Here is a 15215-nt window from a genome sequence, read left to right as displayed (position 1 = left end):
TTGCTTTATATATTTTTATAAAACTATGGTGTTTTTTTATAATATCAGAAGATCTATTGATTTGAATTTGTTAAGAATTAACTACATGAAACAGCAGAAGGTCTATTCTTAGTTCCCCTTTCCCAGGTCTTTCCCTTCCATTTTGTTCATATGGTTGACAACGAAGTAGGAAATGTCCAATTTAGCTTCCTAGTTACTAAACTTATTTGAAACTTTGTCCAAAATTTTAACAACCTTGAAGTGAAAAATATTGGAACGAATTATTGAGAATATTGTGTTAAAAATGAATTAAAATAATATAACAATTTTTTCATAAGGCAAAATTCGTTTTATTCTAATGTGAAGGTTATTATTTCATAATTTTACAAAATATACATGATAATACTATAAATAGTGGAATTTAAATTTAAGTGATTAAACATTAGAATATTTTTATTTTCTTAGACTCTTATCAACAACAACAATAATATATCCAGTATAATTACACAAGTAAAGTTAATGAAAGAACGACTATGAAATAAATTTATTAATTTGATGTACACTTCGTTTAAGTTTTTTTTTTTTTTCTTTTTAGTTTAAAATGTACATGAACATACACAAATAATAATGCGTCATTGTCTTAATTGCATAGTGTTATGTGTAATTAAAAACATTTAAAATAGAATAGCACATCGACATGACTTGACTTCGTACAAATTAGTTGACTCCCCATAGTTTAGTTAAATGGGAAATGAAGAAAGGTAAGAAAATAAGTGTAGGACCACAAAAAGATTTTGTAAAGATTAGGCAAAATCTTCATGGCGACAACAAAATAATTGTTAATTGATTGACCCGATTAGGACTTCACTTGCTTTGTAATAACTGTTCGCAACAAATTCCACTCTTCTCACTCTCTTTCCCATCATTTAGAATTTTATTTATATTCAAACAAAAATTTCCTCCAGAATATTCATAAAGTCTATGACTTTTATCCAAACAATGATAAAATTGATTTTAGTTTTATAAATTGTTTTTTTTTTAAATCTTACAGGCTTCCAACTATTCGTTTTAAGAAGTTATTAATGTGAAACTTTTTTTAAGTTAAGAATCAAAAGGAAATCATTTGAAATATGGTGAGATGTACGTTGATCTATGAAATCAACAGATGATTTTGATAGTGATTTTATAGTGAAAAAATCTTTAGTAAAGATTGCAAGCTTAACCATTATTTACTTGGAAGAAATTCAAAAAATAAAAACAATTCATAGATTTCTTGTTACCTTTTTGTTAGCCAATTGAGACGTTGTGTCATCCACTCATGACCTCCGTAAACAAGTCAAAGAAATTATGAGCCTCTTTATCCTTCTAGAATTTTGAAATAATAATCGTTGAACTTTCTATATGGATTGGAGAAGTCATTTGAGCTACCGTAGTTTAGACAATTTTAAAGTATTTTTGTGCTATATTCATCACCTATAATAACATGGAATAAAAACTCTTTAAAAACATATCTTTTCATCAACCTAACCCAAACTCGGAGAAATAAAATCGAAATATATATAGAGCACGAGCCAATGAGGAGTATTGAGGCTAGGGATGACGATGGGGCGGGCGGGGCGGGTTTGGCAAAACCTACAAAAATTTCAACTCGCCTTGTCCCACCCAGCTTAATTTTTTCCTTTTTTTAAATTGTTTTTCTAAAACAAACTAGTTTGACATTTTATTATTTTATAAAATGTAGAGTTTAGTAGAATCACTTAAACATAAAACTGAGAGAGTATTAAGCTGATCTTCTAAAATAAATGGGTTACTATCATTTCCTATTACTAATATGATATCTTGACTTATGTAATATCATTTTGGTGAGACTTATGCAAATTGATTAATTATAAATCAAAGTAGTAATCGTGCTAGTGAAGAAGAATGTGAAATTATAGTGAAATGATTGTTTTTTTTCAAAAAAGATAAAATTCAAAATTGCCCCGCATTGAACCCGCATTAAACCCGCAATCCGCCCCGCCCCGCTTTAAAATTTTTAAAAATTGTTTTAACTCGCCTTGCCCCGCCCCACACCCGCATAAGAGTAAACTCGCCCCGCATCCGCATCAAACAAAATCCGCCCCGCACCCGCCTGTCCAATTGCCATCACTAATTGAGGCTCGATTTCAAGTAATCATAACTAAATTGGCTCGAGGAAAAAAGGCACGAGCGACAATTCAGACCATCGTCCCAAACTCATTTGCAAGAACACTGCATTACAAAAGTATAAGTATTTTTACCATGTTCAATGTCTCATTTATATCATTATCATGGATGAAAAAACCAAGTATCGATGCACCTATTGTTTTTGCTGCTTTCTCTTTCTCCAGCACTCTCTAATTGATCATCTTGCTAACAAAGCATATTTAGGAATGAATCTAATGGAATTTAGGATTTTAGCACTAGCATGGTTCGCTTCGGTTGTGTACGTGTCATTAGCTTCAATGATGATGTTTACATCTCTCACCATCATCATGATCATGTCCTTTAAGACGAAGCATCTTGTTGTAAGGCGACTGACTCCTAATCAGGTCCCCTCATCATACTTTGTTGATAAGAGGTTAAGTATTTACCAGTAGTTGCGCTTAACCATATCCAAAAGGGGAGAGGACACACACCGTTCGGTGAGTGAAAGACGAGGAAATGTCGATTCCAATTCTCCTAGGAGACGCACGCGAGTACGTATACACTCAATACCCAGCTTCCCATTTGGCCCGGACCAAAAAGAAAAAGCACAAGCAGGATTCCCTACACCAACATCAAAGATTATTTTGAATCCTTACTTTTTAATTATAAAAATTTTGTTACCAAGGAAACAAAATATTTACAAGTAAGAGAAAAAAACCCTAAAGTTCGACAGAAGGCCCTGTTTGACCAAAAAGTCTTAAACCTTTTTGTTAAACTAATTAAGTGAATAATGATAGGTAAATTCCAATTAAATATAATAAGTTCTAGATCCAAGATTAGAGTTTGGGTGAGACTATTTATCAAATGCTTATACCCGGATATTCAATCATTAAATGCACACTTTAGGGAGTAAATGAAGAATGAGTAATAAATATGAGAAATGGCAATAACTATAAATAGGAACAATAAGTCACCCAAATATCAAATGATGTGGAAGATTCTTCCTTCTGACAACGAAATGTGGCAGTCACCAAGAATATGAGTAATGCTTTCTTGGATCATGTGAGTGGAAAAGAAGAATAGTCGATAAAATCAATCAATATGGAAAGGTAAACTTTGTATTTTCTCTCAATGGTCAACTTTTTACAATAGTTTTTCAGATTCAATTTCATGTGCCTCTTTTCTTCTTCTTCTTCTTCTTCTTCTTCTTCTTCTTCTTCTTCTTCTTCTCTCTCTCTTTCTATTTATATAAGATATTCTCTAAAAACCCTAAAAAGTACAACAAAGGGAATATCCAGGAGAATATTTCTGTCACTAGTACCAAGACTACACTAGCCGTTATTCCTATCTTTCGCTATTCAACCTCGACCTCTACGGCTCGCTCTGCGACTGCTCGTTATTGGGTTTTGGTCGACCTCGTCCTATCTGCCCAACTCGGGGAACAGTCTTTTCACCTTACGATCTTTCCACGCCCAACTTCCTCAGCAAGATTTTGACCCATACAGTTAGTCCTTCCGCTTGTCGGGGTCACCTTATGGTCGGCCCTGGTGAGCGAACTTTTTCAGTCGGCGATTTGTGAGGAAATTTCTAGCATGAAGGCACTCATTGCCAAAGCCATGACGTGTTGTTTTGAGATTCGTGGGTCATGGGGTTGGTACAGGGTGATATCACAATGCATGCATCATCATTGCGCGTCTTCCCGATGCGTTGCCTCATTTCTCGAGTACCTGTCGTTTCTATTCTAGGGCCACTAGTGGTTACTCGTATCAATTCGATCGCTCCTGAGGTGTATAAATAAAGAGGGGGAAATTTCTCAAAGAAACTTTTGCACTCTTTCTAGTTTCTTCAGCCCTGCATTTTCTTCATTTTCTCTTTCTTGTGTTCTTGCTTCCTGTAACTGCTACCATTGCCACCCCTTCTTATTTTTCTATCTCTTCATATACACACCATAGGAAAAATGGCTACCGCAACCCCCAATGCTGAGATAGTTTTCGATCGTACTCCGTTATCGGTGGCCATGCCTTTTGGTGGCGGAGAATCACCGGTGGTAGAGGACGAAAGCTTTCCTACTGTGGAGGAGATTATTCCTCGTAACCTTGCTTATAGGCCTGACTTCTCTAAGGAACCCACCCTTGAACCGGAGTCTGTAAAGTCGGAGATGGAAGCGAAACACCTTGCAGCCCTTGGGCCAAGTACGACATTCTAGCCCACGTTGGCTTGGTTCCGGTCGGAGACGACGTGATTCAAGTTCACAGGCCCCCGTATTGTGCATTTTACGCCTACCCGTTCCATATAGGCTATTCTCTTCCTCTTCCTCCATTGGCGGAGGAGTTTGCCACTACTACCGTGTCTGCCTGGCACAACACTCTCCCTACCTTTACAAGATATTCCTCATGTTGGTGAAGTTTGCGGAGCTCGCCGACTGCAAAGTCTCTATCCGCCATCTTCTACATCTTTTTGGGCCGAGCTTCTATAGAGGCACGATGATTCACCTCCGTCACCGTGGAACCAAAGGGTTGGTGGCGGGGATGGACGATAGGATGAACCGCTGGTTCTGGGCTCATTACTTCTTTGTTAAGACCAAGCACGTGGTAGCGAATCCCAACGACTTTCCTGAGCAATGGAATTTTGCTCGTAAGTATTGTCATTTGGAGTACGCTCTTCTCTTCTCTTCATGATATGTGACTAGTAATGTCATTTTTTCTTTTGTAGTTGAGAGGCGTCTCTCCTCTTTGGTCACTGATATTAGTGATTGGGTGGCCCGCATTCTGCCTCACACTGTAGGTATCCGTGACTAGGCGTCATTTAACAAGAGATTTAGGCTCAAGCCCTCGATTGGTAAGTTAGGTTTCGCCCTTATAACTATTTCATTTTTGTCGTGGCGCATGTCTTTTTGTCATTTTATGGTTTTTCTTTGATGCTAGGTCGGAAAACTTCTAAGAAGGTGAAGGCTCCCGTCACCGCATTTCGTCAAGCAGTCGCTTCAGCAGGGATGCAGTCCGTGTTGGTCGAGTCTGTGCGAAATACTTCTTCCCAAACTCTGGTATTAAGGGAGCCTGGTCGTCAGATGGTCACCCCGTCAGTAGAGATCCCAGCTTGCCTGGTGGTTCATTTAGTGGATGAATCTTCTAGTGGAGAGGAGGAAGCAACACCATTTAAGAGGCGATGAGTGGAGGCCGTGGTTACACCCGAATAAATCGTGATCATAGATATGGAGGCGACGTGCACTTCCGCCACAGACACTGCTCCCCTACCTAAGATTGTCGTGGAATCTAGGCCGTTGGAGACGACAGAGGTAGTTGCGGAAATGTAAACACCGGGGGCAGCCGAGGTTGGCTCATTTTTTACCGGTGTTTGAGGAAAAACGATCGTCATGGAGGATGACGGGTCTAGTTTTGATATCGACCCCGATGAGGTGCGGACTTTTGAGGAGAGATTCACTCGAGTGGAGGTGAGGACCGAGGGGTCCACTCAAAATATTGTCATCCCCGTCGATTTTAAGTTGTTAGTCAACTCGGAGAGCATGGTTCAACATTTGGCCCATTTATGTGCGGAGCCTGACCTTGTAGACGTTGAAGGATAAGGACCTGTTACTAGGTATTTCCGGGATAGCCCTGCAGGTAAGTTCTTTTTTTATTTTCTTGTTTTCTTCCTTTTACGTTATTTGCCTTTGCTGAACTTTCTTCGTCTGTTTATCAGACCCTCATCTTGGAGTTTGAGAGTGCCCATCGGGAGGAGAAGAGGATGAGAGTCTATAAGAAGACGGAGTCGAAGTACAGAGAGTACCGTACCAAACACAAAGCCCTGGTCCGTATGCTCGGTGAGGACGCTCTGTTTCCAACTCTCCGTGACGATCTGAGGCAGAAGAACGAGGAGTTGAAGGTGAAGGATGACGAGTTGAAGGAGAAAGACAACGAGCTTATGAGGATTATTGGCAGGTATAGTGAGCTTGAGTAGATGTTAATGGCCAAGAACGATAAGCTCAAGGTGAGCAAGTGGGTCATGGCCGAGTGCGTCGATATCCAAGCTCAGGTGACGTCTTTATGGACCGAGCATGAGCAGAGTGCAATTGTTGTTATCGGCTTAAGGGACGAGCTGGCTGCCAAAGCTGCGGAGTTGGAGCGAGTTGAGAGATCTAGATAGGCTGCTTTGGCGGAGGCGGTGGCATTGGCGGGTACCCTTCGCGTCTTCGGTTTAGAGCATGCTAGTGAGGCAGAGACCTTTGCTCTCAAAGAAGCGAGGCTCGAAGAGCAAATTGGCGAACTGGAAGGAGATATTCAGAATTTGAACGAGCAGGTAACTGTCCTTAAGGCCGAGAAAACACAACAACAGGCCCAGCCGTCTACCTCCCATGCTTCCACTTACCCCAATGTACCAAAAGACTTGAACGAGAAGTGGGTCCATACTGAGGCTCATCTTGACATATTCAGAGGTTTGACGGTGGCCTGGAAAGACTCTGAGGTAGAGTTTGAGGATGCTTATGTTAAAGCACGTGCAACTCGTGTCGCGGCTATGACCCCGGTACGCCCGGAGTGGATGATGATGAGGAAGATGTGGACGAGATTGAGCCAGATGCTTGGTATGAAGATGAGTACTTGGATGGTGAGGGTGGAGATGGTGCTGCTGAATCGGGCAGCGAAGGTGGCAACAGAGATGATGCAGTGTAGTTTTCTTGTACTTAGTTTTTTCTACTCTTTTTCTTCTCTTTTTTTTGGAGGGGGTCTCTTTGGCCCTTTGTAAGATACTCTATTTTGGAATGGAATGACTTGTCTTTTTGCTGTATGTTTTGGCTCTTTTTGTTTTTCTTCGTATGTTTTTTCCTTTGCAAGAGTTCTTAACTTAGTTGACGTGACTGGGGTCAGATGTCGATTACTTTTGAGTGAGGTCGAACGCTAGTTGATTCGAACAAGGTCGAATGTTAATAAATTTTGGATGAAGTTGAATGTTAATGAATTCAAACGGAGTCGAATGTGAGTCGATTCGAGCGAAGTCGAATGTGAGTCAATTCGAACGCGGTCGAATGTTTGACCCTTTAAGTTATTCGAACGAGGTCGAATTTGAGTTGATTTGAGCGAGGTCGAATGTAGATAAATTTTAGCGAGGTTGAATGCCTGACTCTTTAAATGATTCGAACGAGGTCAAATGTAAATAAATTCGAGCGAGGTCAAATGTAGATAAATTCGAGCGAGATCAAATGTGAGTCGATTCCAACGAGGTCGAATGTCTGACTCTTTAAATGATTCGAGTGAGGTCGAATGTGAGTCGATTCGAACGAGGTCGAATGTCTGACTCTTTAAATGATTCGAACGAGGTTAAATGTAAATAAATTCGATCGAGGTGAATTGGTTAATTATAAATCAAAGTAGTATTCGTGCTAGTGAAGAAGAATATGAAATTGTAGTGAAATGGTTGCTTTGTTTCAAAAAAGATAAAATTCAAAGTTTACCCGCATTAAACCCGCAATCCGCCCCACTTTAAAAATTTTAAAATTATTTTAGCCCGCCTCGCCCCGCCCCGAACTCGCATAAGAGTAAACCGCCCTGCCCCGCATCAAACAAAATTCGCCCCCGCACCTGCCCGTCCAATTGCCATCCCTAATTGAGGCTCGATTTCAAATATTAATAACTAAATTGGTTCAAGGAAAAAAGGCACGGGCAACAATTTAGACCATCGTCCCAAAGTCATTTGCAAGAACATTGCATTACAAAAGTATAAAGTACTTTTACCATGTTCAAGGTCTCATTTATATCATCATCATGGATTTAAAAAATCAAGTATCGATGCACTTATTATTTTTACCGCTTCCTCTTCTCTCCCTCACTCTCAAACTAATTATATTGATGCAACAAAGCAAGCTTAGGAATGAATCTAATGGGATTTAGAATTTTAGCACTAGTATGATTCGCTTCGGCCGTGTAATTAGTGTCAATGATGATCTTTTCATTTCTCACCAATTTCATGATCTTCTCCTTTAAGACGAAGCATCTTGCTATATTGCGACTGACGCTTAATCAGGTCGCCTCATCATACTTAGTTGATAAAAGGTTAGGTATTTGTATACGGTAGAAATTGGGGCTACCCGATTTCGTGAGCTCGAGGATCACTTCGAGAGCGAGAAATCGAAATACACCAGGAGCGAGCCTGATGGGAGGCTTCGAAGATCAAAGTATCCGATGAACATCGAGCCGAACGTGACCGACATCGAGATAATGTCATTACGAGTAGGGGTGTCAATGGTTCGGTTCGGCCGGTTATGTTATAAAATTTGTACCATATCAATTTTTCGACTATTCTATTATGTATAATCAAAATTAGACTTTTCGAAACCGTCCCAATCATGTCGGTTTCTCTTCGGTATCGGTACGGTTCAGTTAATTTTTGGTAATTTTTTTAATATCATGTAAAATTCACCAGTAGAAGTAGAATGCAATAACATACATTCTTTTATAGGACTTAACAAAACTCTCTAGATATTTTTATTGTTTAAAGGGTGATGAATTAAAAAAAAAGATGGCTAGAGTATAGATCCATCAACTATTCTACAACAACGTAAAAGAAATCAAACAAAGGCAAAGAAAATATAAATCACACGAGTTGAAAGATATACCAAGCTGGGACTCAAGAATAAAGTCTATAGAAGATTAAATATTCAAAAAGATAAATCTAAATTATATGAAAGGAAACATATTCAATACATTGTAGTTTGCCACTCATAATCGCTAGAATACTTTGTGTCTTGCTAATAAAGATACCTGAAATAACTTAGTTTAAGTAGAAGTAGCATAATAGGTTTTAGGAATTAGTATTTTGAGTTTAATTACTTGTTGGCTTGTAATAGTTTTCATAATTCCAAGTCCCAAAGAAAATTTAATGCATTATTATTTTTAAACTTACTAATAAATATATTTTCTACATGTAAAATTTATTCGGTACGGTTCGGTATTTTTTCGGTTTATTTTTATAAAATAAAAAACCTACCCTAATTATCAGTGCGGTTATAGATTTATATAAAAACCTACGGTTTCTTAAAAAGAAACCTAAAAATCGGTTCGGTGCGGTACGGTTCGGTCGGTTTAGTCGATTTTCGAATATCCATTGACACCCCTAGTTACGAGTTTGTAATAGAATGGGTAAGATTCTTGCCATGTCCAAATCATGGCATAAATCTCGGGACAAACTTGTACTAATCCGTACTAGGCGGTTAGACAACTGTCTTAATAAGATTCTTTACTGTAAATAGAAATGTACCTTGTTCAGGGTTCCCCCATTATGTAAAGGGGACCCCAATCATTTGTAAAAATCATCTAATCATCGGCATAGAATATACTATCTCACTCTTTCGCTCATTGTTCATCAGAGTTGTCTTTTAGCTTTATTATTCTTCCTTTATTGCTCTTAACCCACCTCGAGCTCACTAGGCTCGAGGTCGACACTGCTTAAGCTACACTAGTTTGACTTATTTATTTTCTTCATCTACACTTCATAATTCTTGATTATTAATTGGTATTGAACTAAATTACGTATCTTTAAAACCACAAATCAGATTTAATTGTTACTCGTATTTTTGAGGTAAACAATATTTACCGGTAGTTGTGCTTAACCAGATCCAAAAGAAGAGAGGACACACACTGTTCGGGTGAGTGAAAGACGAGGAAATGACAATCCAATGTCTCCTGGGGGCGTCGCGCGTCGACTTCGAGTACGTATACACTCGGTACCCAGCTTCCCACTTGGACTAGACCAAAAAGAAAGAACACAAACCGAACTGCCTACACCAGCGTGAGAGATTATTTTGAATCCTTACTTTTTAATTATAAAAATTTTGTTACCAAGAAAATAAAATATTTACAAGTAAGAAAAAAACCTAAAGTTCGACAGAGGGCCCCAACTTTAGTAATGAAGAAACTAGCAAATTGTCGATTAACCAAACCTTTAATTAAATAAAAACTATCTCCTCTATACGTTATCAACTATGCCTACTGCTAAGGATAGAAATTGAGCATCACCATTTGCTTTTTCATTTCCAACACATTCTACATATCGACTTCTCCAGTAATGATACACATAAGGAGGTCAAACAAAAATCATAAAATATACGAGAATGAGAGTTATAATAGTCTTCCGACCTAACAAAATTTAGGTGGCTAACTTGAAATTACTCAAATTTTGAATTTTTCCATAAATTTTAAATTTTTTCTTTTTGTCTAAAAAGATTTCAAATGCGAAATAAATCTTCATCCATGCCGTGTAACAACTTAACTGTGTCGTTACATTTTCCGCCTTTCCCACTTCTGATTTGACGGCGGATTCTCAAAATTGACCTTAGGTCAACCTTTTAGAAAGAAAAAAAAACCTCTCCCAAAATACAGAACACAATCTCGCGAAAAAATCGGTAAGAACATATCGTACTAATAACTCGCGTGGATATGGCAAGAAAGATCAAATCACCACCAACAAAGTGGATTTCAGAATCTCAGCAGTATTGCTCCCTTATATTAATTTAAAAAGTAGATTTCACCAGATTTGATTTTCAACACTCTGTTTTTCTCTCTGTGGTCTCTTTATTTACATTTACTTATATTTTTAGAAAGTAAATATTTTTTTCTTAAAAAAAAGACAAGGACGTGTATATTGTGTACATACATGAACAAGACAGACATTTATATTACACACACTCCTCTCTCTCTTTTTATGTTCTGTGTTTCCCTGTTTTTCTTCTTAGCTAAAAAAAAGTTGAGAGCTTTACAATTTTTCCCACTTTTTTTTCAAGAAAATTTGTGGGTTTTTCTTCTTTAGCTATAAAATTTGTGGGTTTTATTCCATTTTTGTTAAAGTTGAGATGGCAAGAAACGGCGTGTTTTCACGGCGGCGAAGGGCGGAGAGAGTGGAGGAGTTTGAAGAGTTGTTGCCGTTAACGGAGTCAACTAACGAAGTTCATGTTCTTGCTGTTGATGATAGTCTTGTGGACAGAATAGTAATTGAAAGGCTCCTCAAAATTACATCTTGCAAAGGTAAATTTTCTTTAACTGATATTGAGCTGAATTTGGTTCTTTTTATGAAAATTTGAGATTTTTATTAATGGTGTTTTGTTGAAATTGTACAGTGACTACAGTGGATAGTGGGATGAGAGCTTTGAAATATCTTGGATTGGATGAAGAACAGAGCTCTGTTAGAATTGATGTAAGCAAATTTTATTGTTTTTGTTTTTTTTTTTGCTGTGATTCTTTTTTTTAATGGATTTTGATTTGTTTTCTGTTGGTTTAATGTTTTAGGGTTTGAAGGTGGATCTGATAATTACAGATTATTGTATGCCTGGAATGACTGGCTATGATTTGCTCAAAAAGATTAAGGTCCTCTTTTTTACTCTCTTTTTGTTGTTATATTTATTTATTTTCCTTGAAATATTAATATTTGAGTTTCTTATAGGAAATTTAATCAATGTACTTAAGTTTCCAAATTTATAATTGTCAACAGGGTTCATCTTTTAGAGAAATTCCAGTTGTGATCATGTCTTCTGAAAATGTTTTGACTAGAATTGACAGGTATTTTCAAAATCCTTGCTGCTGGATTTCCTACTTATTTAATCCTTTCTGCCTTTATTTTCTGTTTTGGTTAATGAATTTATAGAAGAGAATAAATGAAAATATTGAATATATTTTTGCTTTTTGCTTGGAATCTGGTGTGGGATAATATTTATAGATTTAATAGCTATCTTAAAATGAGTGTCATCGAGCAATACTAATTCAGCACGGTAAATACTTAGTTGCACTCGGTGTTTATACCAATCCAAATATATGACACTTAACACATTCACTCTTTTCCTAAGTCATAGTTAATTAGTACTCATTACCACCTTAATTTATGGCTTAACCATGATATATCAATATGATTTGGTATAAACATCAGGTGCAGATAAGTGTTTACCATTCACCACCAAGGGGTGTGGGGGGATGGTTAGATCCCTTCACTCTTAACAGAGTTCTCAGGTTCAAACTCTGAGAATGTTGAACTTCTCGAAAGGGTGCGTTTTACCCCATTGTGGGCTTGTCCAATGTGAATCTAAATTAATCAGGCTAGTAGGCTTCCAATACGGGATGGTTAACCCAAAAAAGAAGGCAGAATTAATTCCATTGCATTTAAATAGAGAAAAAAAAGAGGTTAAGAACTTTCATCTCTTGTTACCCATGTTCTTCCCACCCCCTAAAAAAATAAGGAAAATCTCATTGACAACCTAAAGCTATCTTCCAATTAATTTAAGAAAGAATAATGGAGGAAGTACCATTGACAACCTAAAGCCATCTTCCCAATTAAATTAAGATAGAATCATATCTTTACGTATCGTTTGTTCATGTGCTTTGAAGATATGTTAGATTGTTTAATTAATCGATTGTGATAAAAAAAAGGTTTTGACTTGCATTTTTAGGAAGCTGTGATCAGTTATTGTTATTGAACAACTAGTTTCTTGCATGACCAAAAGCAATGAATGAACAACCACTTCATTAGTTTAATATCTTATAACAAAATAAGAGTAGTTGGACACATGCTTTACAATATCATAATCCAGAGCATCTCATTTTCTGTTTCTTTAACAGTTGTATTTTTTGTTTAGTAATATAAAGAGGAATGCATGATCTTTTTCTAGTAAAGATTAGATTAGCAATGTAAGCAATTTTGGTATTGCCACTAATAAATGTCAATGCATAAAGCTTCTTTTGAATGTCACATTGTAAAAGCTGTGGCTTAAAATATTGTTTATTGGGAAGAAATGCCTACCAGAAACAGATATGGAAAAAGCTGTTTTCTCTTTTAGTTAAATTAGTTTACTAATCTTAAAACAAGAATCACTTCTCAGGGCTATGATAATGTCATTTTGGAATGCATATTTTAGAATTTTGTAGCAGAAAAAGATTACGTATAATAGATCCTTGTGGTTCAGACTTCAGCCCTTCTCCGTACCCCACAAATAGCGGGAGCTTAGTATACTGGACTGCTTTTATTTTAGAAGTTTGTAGTGAGTCATTCTATTGATTACTAATACTGATGTTATTAACAGATGTTTGGAAGAAGGTGCCGAAGATTTCCTATTGAAACCAGTGAAATTGTCGGATGTAAAACGTTTGAAGAGTTACATGTTCAACGAGGATCGATTTAGGGAAGAAGAAAAAGGAATGAACAAGAGAAAGTTGCCGGAAACATCGTCCGATGAGTCATCAACCCCAACTCTCTCACCTTCACCGTCAATGTCACCATCACCATCGCCCTCGCCATCACTTGATCTCTCATCAACCCCTTCACCGCCATCCACTTCATCTCCTTCATCTCCCAAAGCACTTTCGTCGTCCCTCTCTATTGATTCATCGACACATTCCACCGATTCTTCCATGCCCTCTTCGCCAACATCACCAACAAGACGACTCAAAATGAGCAGCCAAGATTTGTGACGATATGCCATATATGTACTTTCCTTTCTTTTTTGCTACTTGTGGGGTTCGCGACGCCCCCTCCGTCGTTGGGGCACACCGTGTAGATAAGCCAATTGCCCCTTACTAGTGAGGTTTTTTTGTTGGCTTGTCACTTTTGGGACACAAATCAATGATATTGTTTAATCACACAAGGTTTACAAAAGAATGACTAAGGAAAAGTTGATTTAAACACTATTGAATCAACATTTTCTGGTGTTGGTGAATTGTCTGAATTTAATCTCTTACCTATTTTACTTTTAATGTATTTGGCAGTAGTATTAATGTATCCAATTCAATGACAGATTCAGAATGGTTGGAATTGAATAATGGGATATGGATTGGGTAAAAATGATTCTGATACGATCTTTATTAAATGTCAATTCTTGTCTGCTAAAAGGAATATTGGATTCTGAGTTGAACTACACATGTTTGATTTGTTCCCTTATTCTAAGGATCTGGGTCGATCTTGTTTTGTTGGTGGCTTTTGGGGTGGGTGGGTGGGGGGGGGGGTGTTTGGTTGTTGGATTGAGCTGTTTTAGACTTTTTCTTTTTTAAATAATCGAGAAATTTCTGCGGTCAATTGGTGCATAGTTCTAAAGTCTATGTACAATAAGTTCTTTTTTTTTTTTTTTTTTTTTTTTGGATAAGGTAACGTACATTAAGTTTTTTTTACTCCACTTAAATATTTTGAAGTTTTGTGGCTCGGAAGTTGGACAATCAACTCGACTTAAATATCAGGTTTTTGGTTTGAAATTACGCATTGTGTTGTTTTAGATTTCTTTTTTTAATTTTTTAGGTCAATCGGTGCATAGTCCGAAAGTCAATGGATAATATATTTATTTATATATATACTTGCTTCACTTAAATATTAAGTTTTTGGTTTGAAATTCGATTAACATTGAACTTGTAACTCCACTTAAATAACAGATTTTGGTTTAAAATCTGAAAAATCCATCAAACTAAACTTGTAATATGCTCGTACTATCCAACAGTATGTCTTCTTAACTATCGAAAAAGTGAAAGAAACAAATACCTATAAACAAGGGGAGGATTACACTCATGATGTAAATAGGCTAAAACTTCAGCTCTAGAGCTGAAGTTCGCCAGTTACAAGCAAAAACTTCAGCTCTAGAGCTGAAGTTCGTCAGTTACAAAACAAAGACTTCAGCTCTCACCAGTTACAAAAACAAAAACTTCAGCTCTAGAGTTGAAGTTCGCCAGTTACAAAACAAATACTTCAGCTCTAGAGCTGAAGTTCGCCAGTTACAAAAACAAAAACTTCAGTCCCGTCTACTAGAATGCTGAAGTTTTGCGTGATTGCCTTTGCTACTTCAGCCCTATATGCTGAAGTTACAAGAAAAAGTGGGTACATTTGCAATTTTTTTGACAAAGCGAGCACAAATTAAAACGTGACCAAAAAAGTAAGTATAGATGCAAATGGGCGGCTCGAGAGCCAATCAAATAAGCATTGCTTTAGGCCCCTATGCACTTGGGGCCCCAAAAATTGGTAGTAATGAATCTTTTAGCTTAAGTTTTGTCAAATAAGAAAATCAAAGCACATTAAATAACTTGAATTGTAATTCTATTTCATTTTTTTGAAAGATTTTA

The 15215-nt window shown here is 37.1% G+C and overlaps 1 protein-coding gene across 1 annotated transcript; it reads left to right on the top strand.

Annotated features, from left to right (window-relative positions):
* The first annotated feature begins 10809 nt into the window (after nt 1-10809).
* On the top strand, nt 10810-13967 carry LOC104210392 (two-component response regulator ARR17-like). Its single transcript, XM_070160199.1, has 5 exons — nt 10810-11156; nt 11249-11325; nt 11418-11495; nt 11620-11687; nt 13199-13967. Exons 1-5 carry the CDS (start codon nt 10985-10987, stop codon nt 13584-13586), a joined length of 783 nt encoding a protein of 260 aa, XP_070016300.1. The 5' UTR covers nt 10810-10984; the 3' UTR covers nt 13587-13967.
* Nucleotides 13968-15215: the final 1248 nt, after the last annotated feature.

This window comes from Nicotiana sylvestris, chromosome 10 (genome assembly GCF_000393655.2).
Source record: "Nicotiana sylvestris chromosome 10, ASM39365v2, whole genome shotgun sequence".
Classification (NCBI taxonomy): domain Eukaryota; kingdom Viridiplantae; phylum Streptophyta; class Magnoliopsida; order Solanales; family Solanaceae; genus Nicotiana; species Nicotiana sylvestris.
This window is presented reverse-complemented; position numbering and strand designations above follow the sequence as displayed.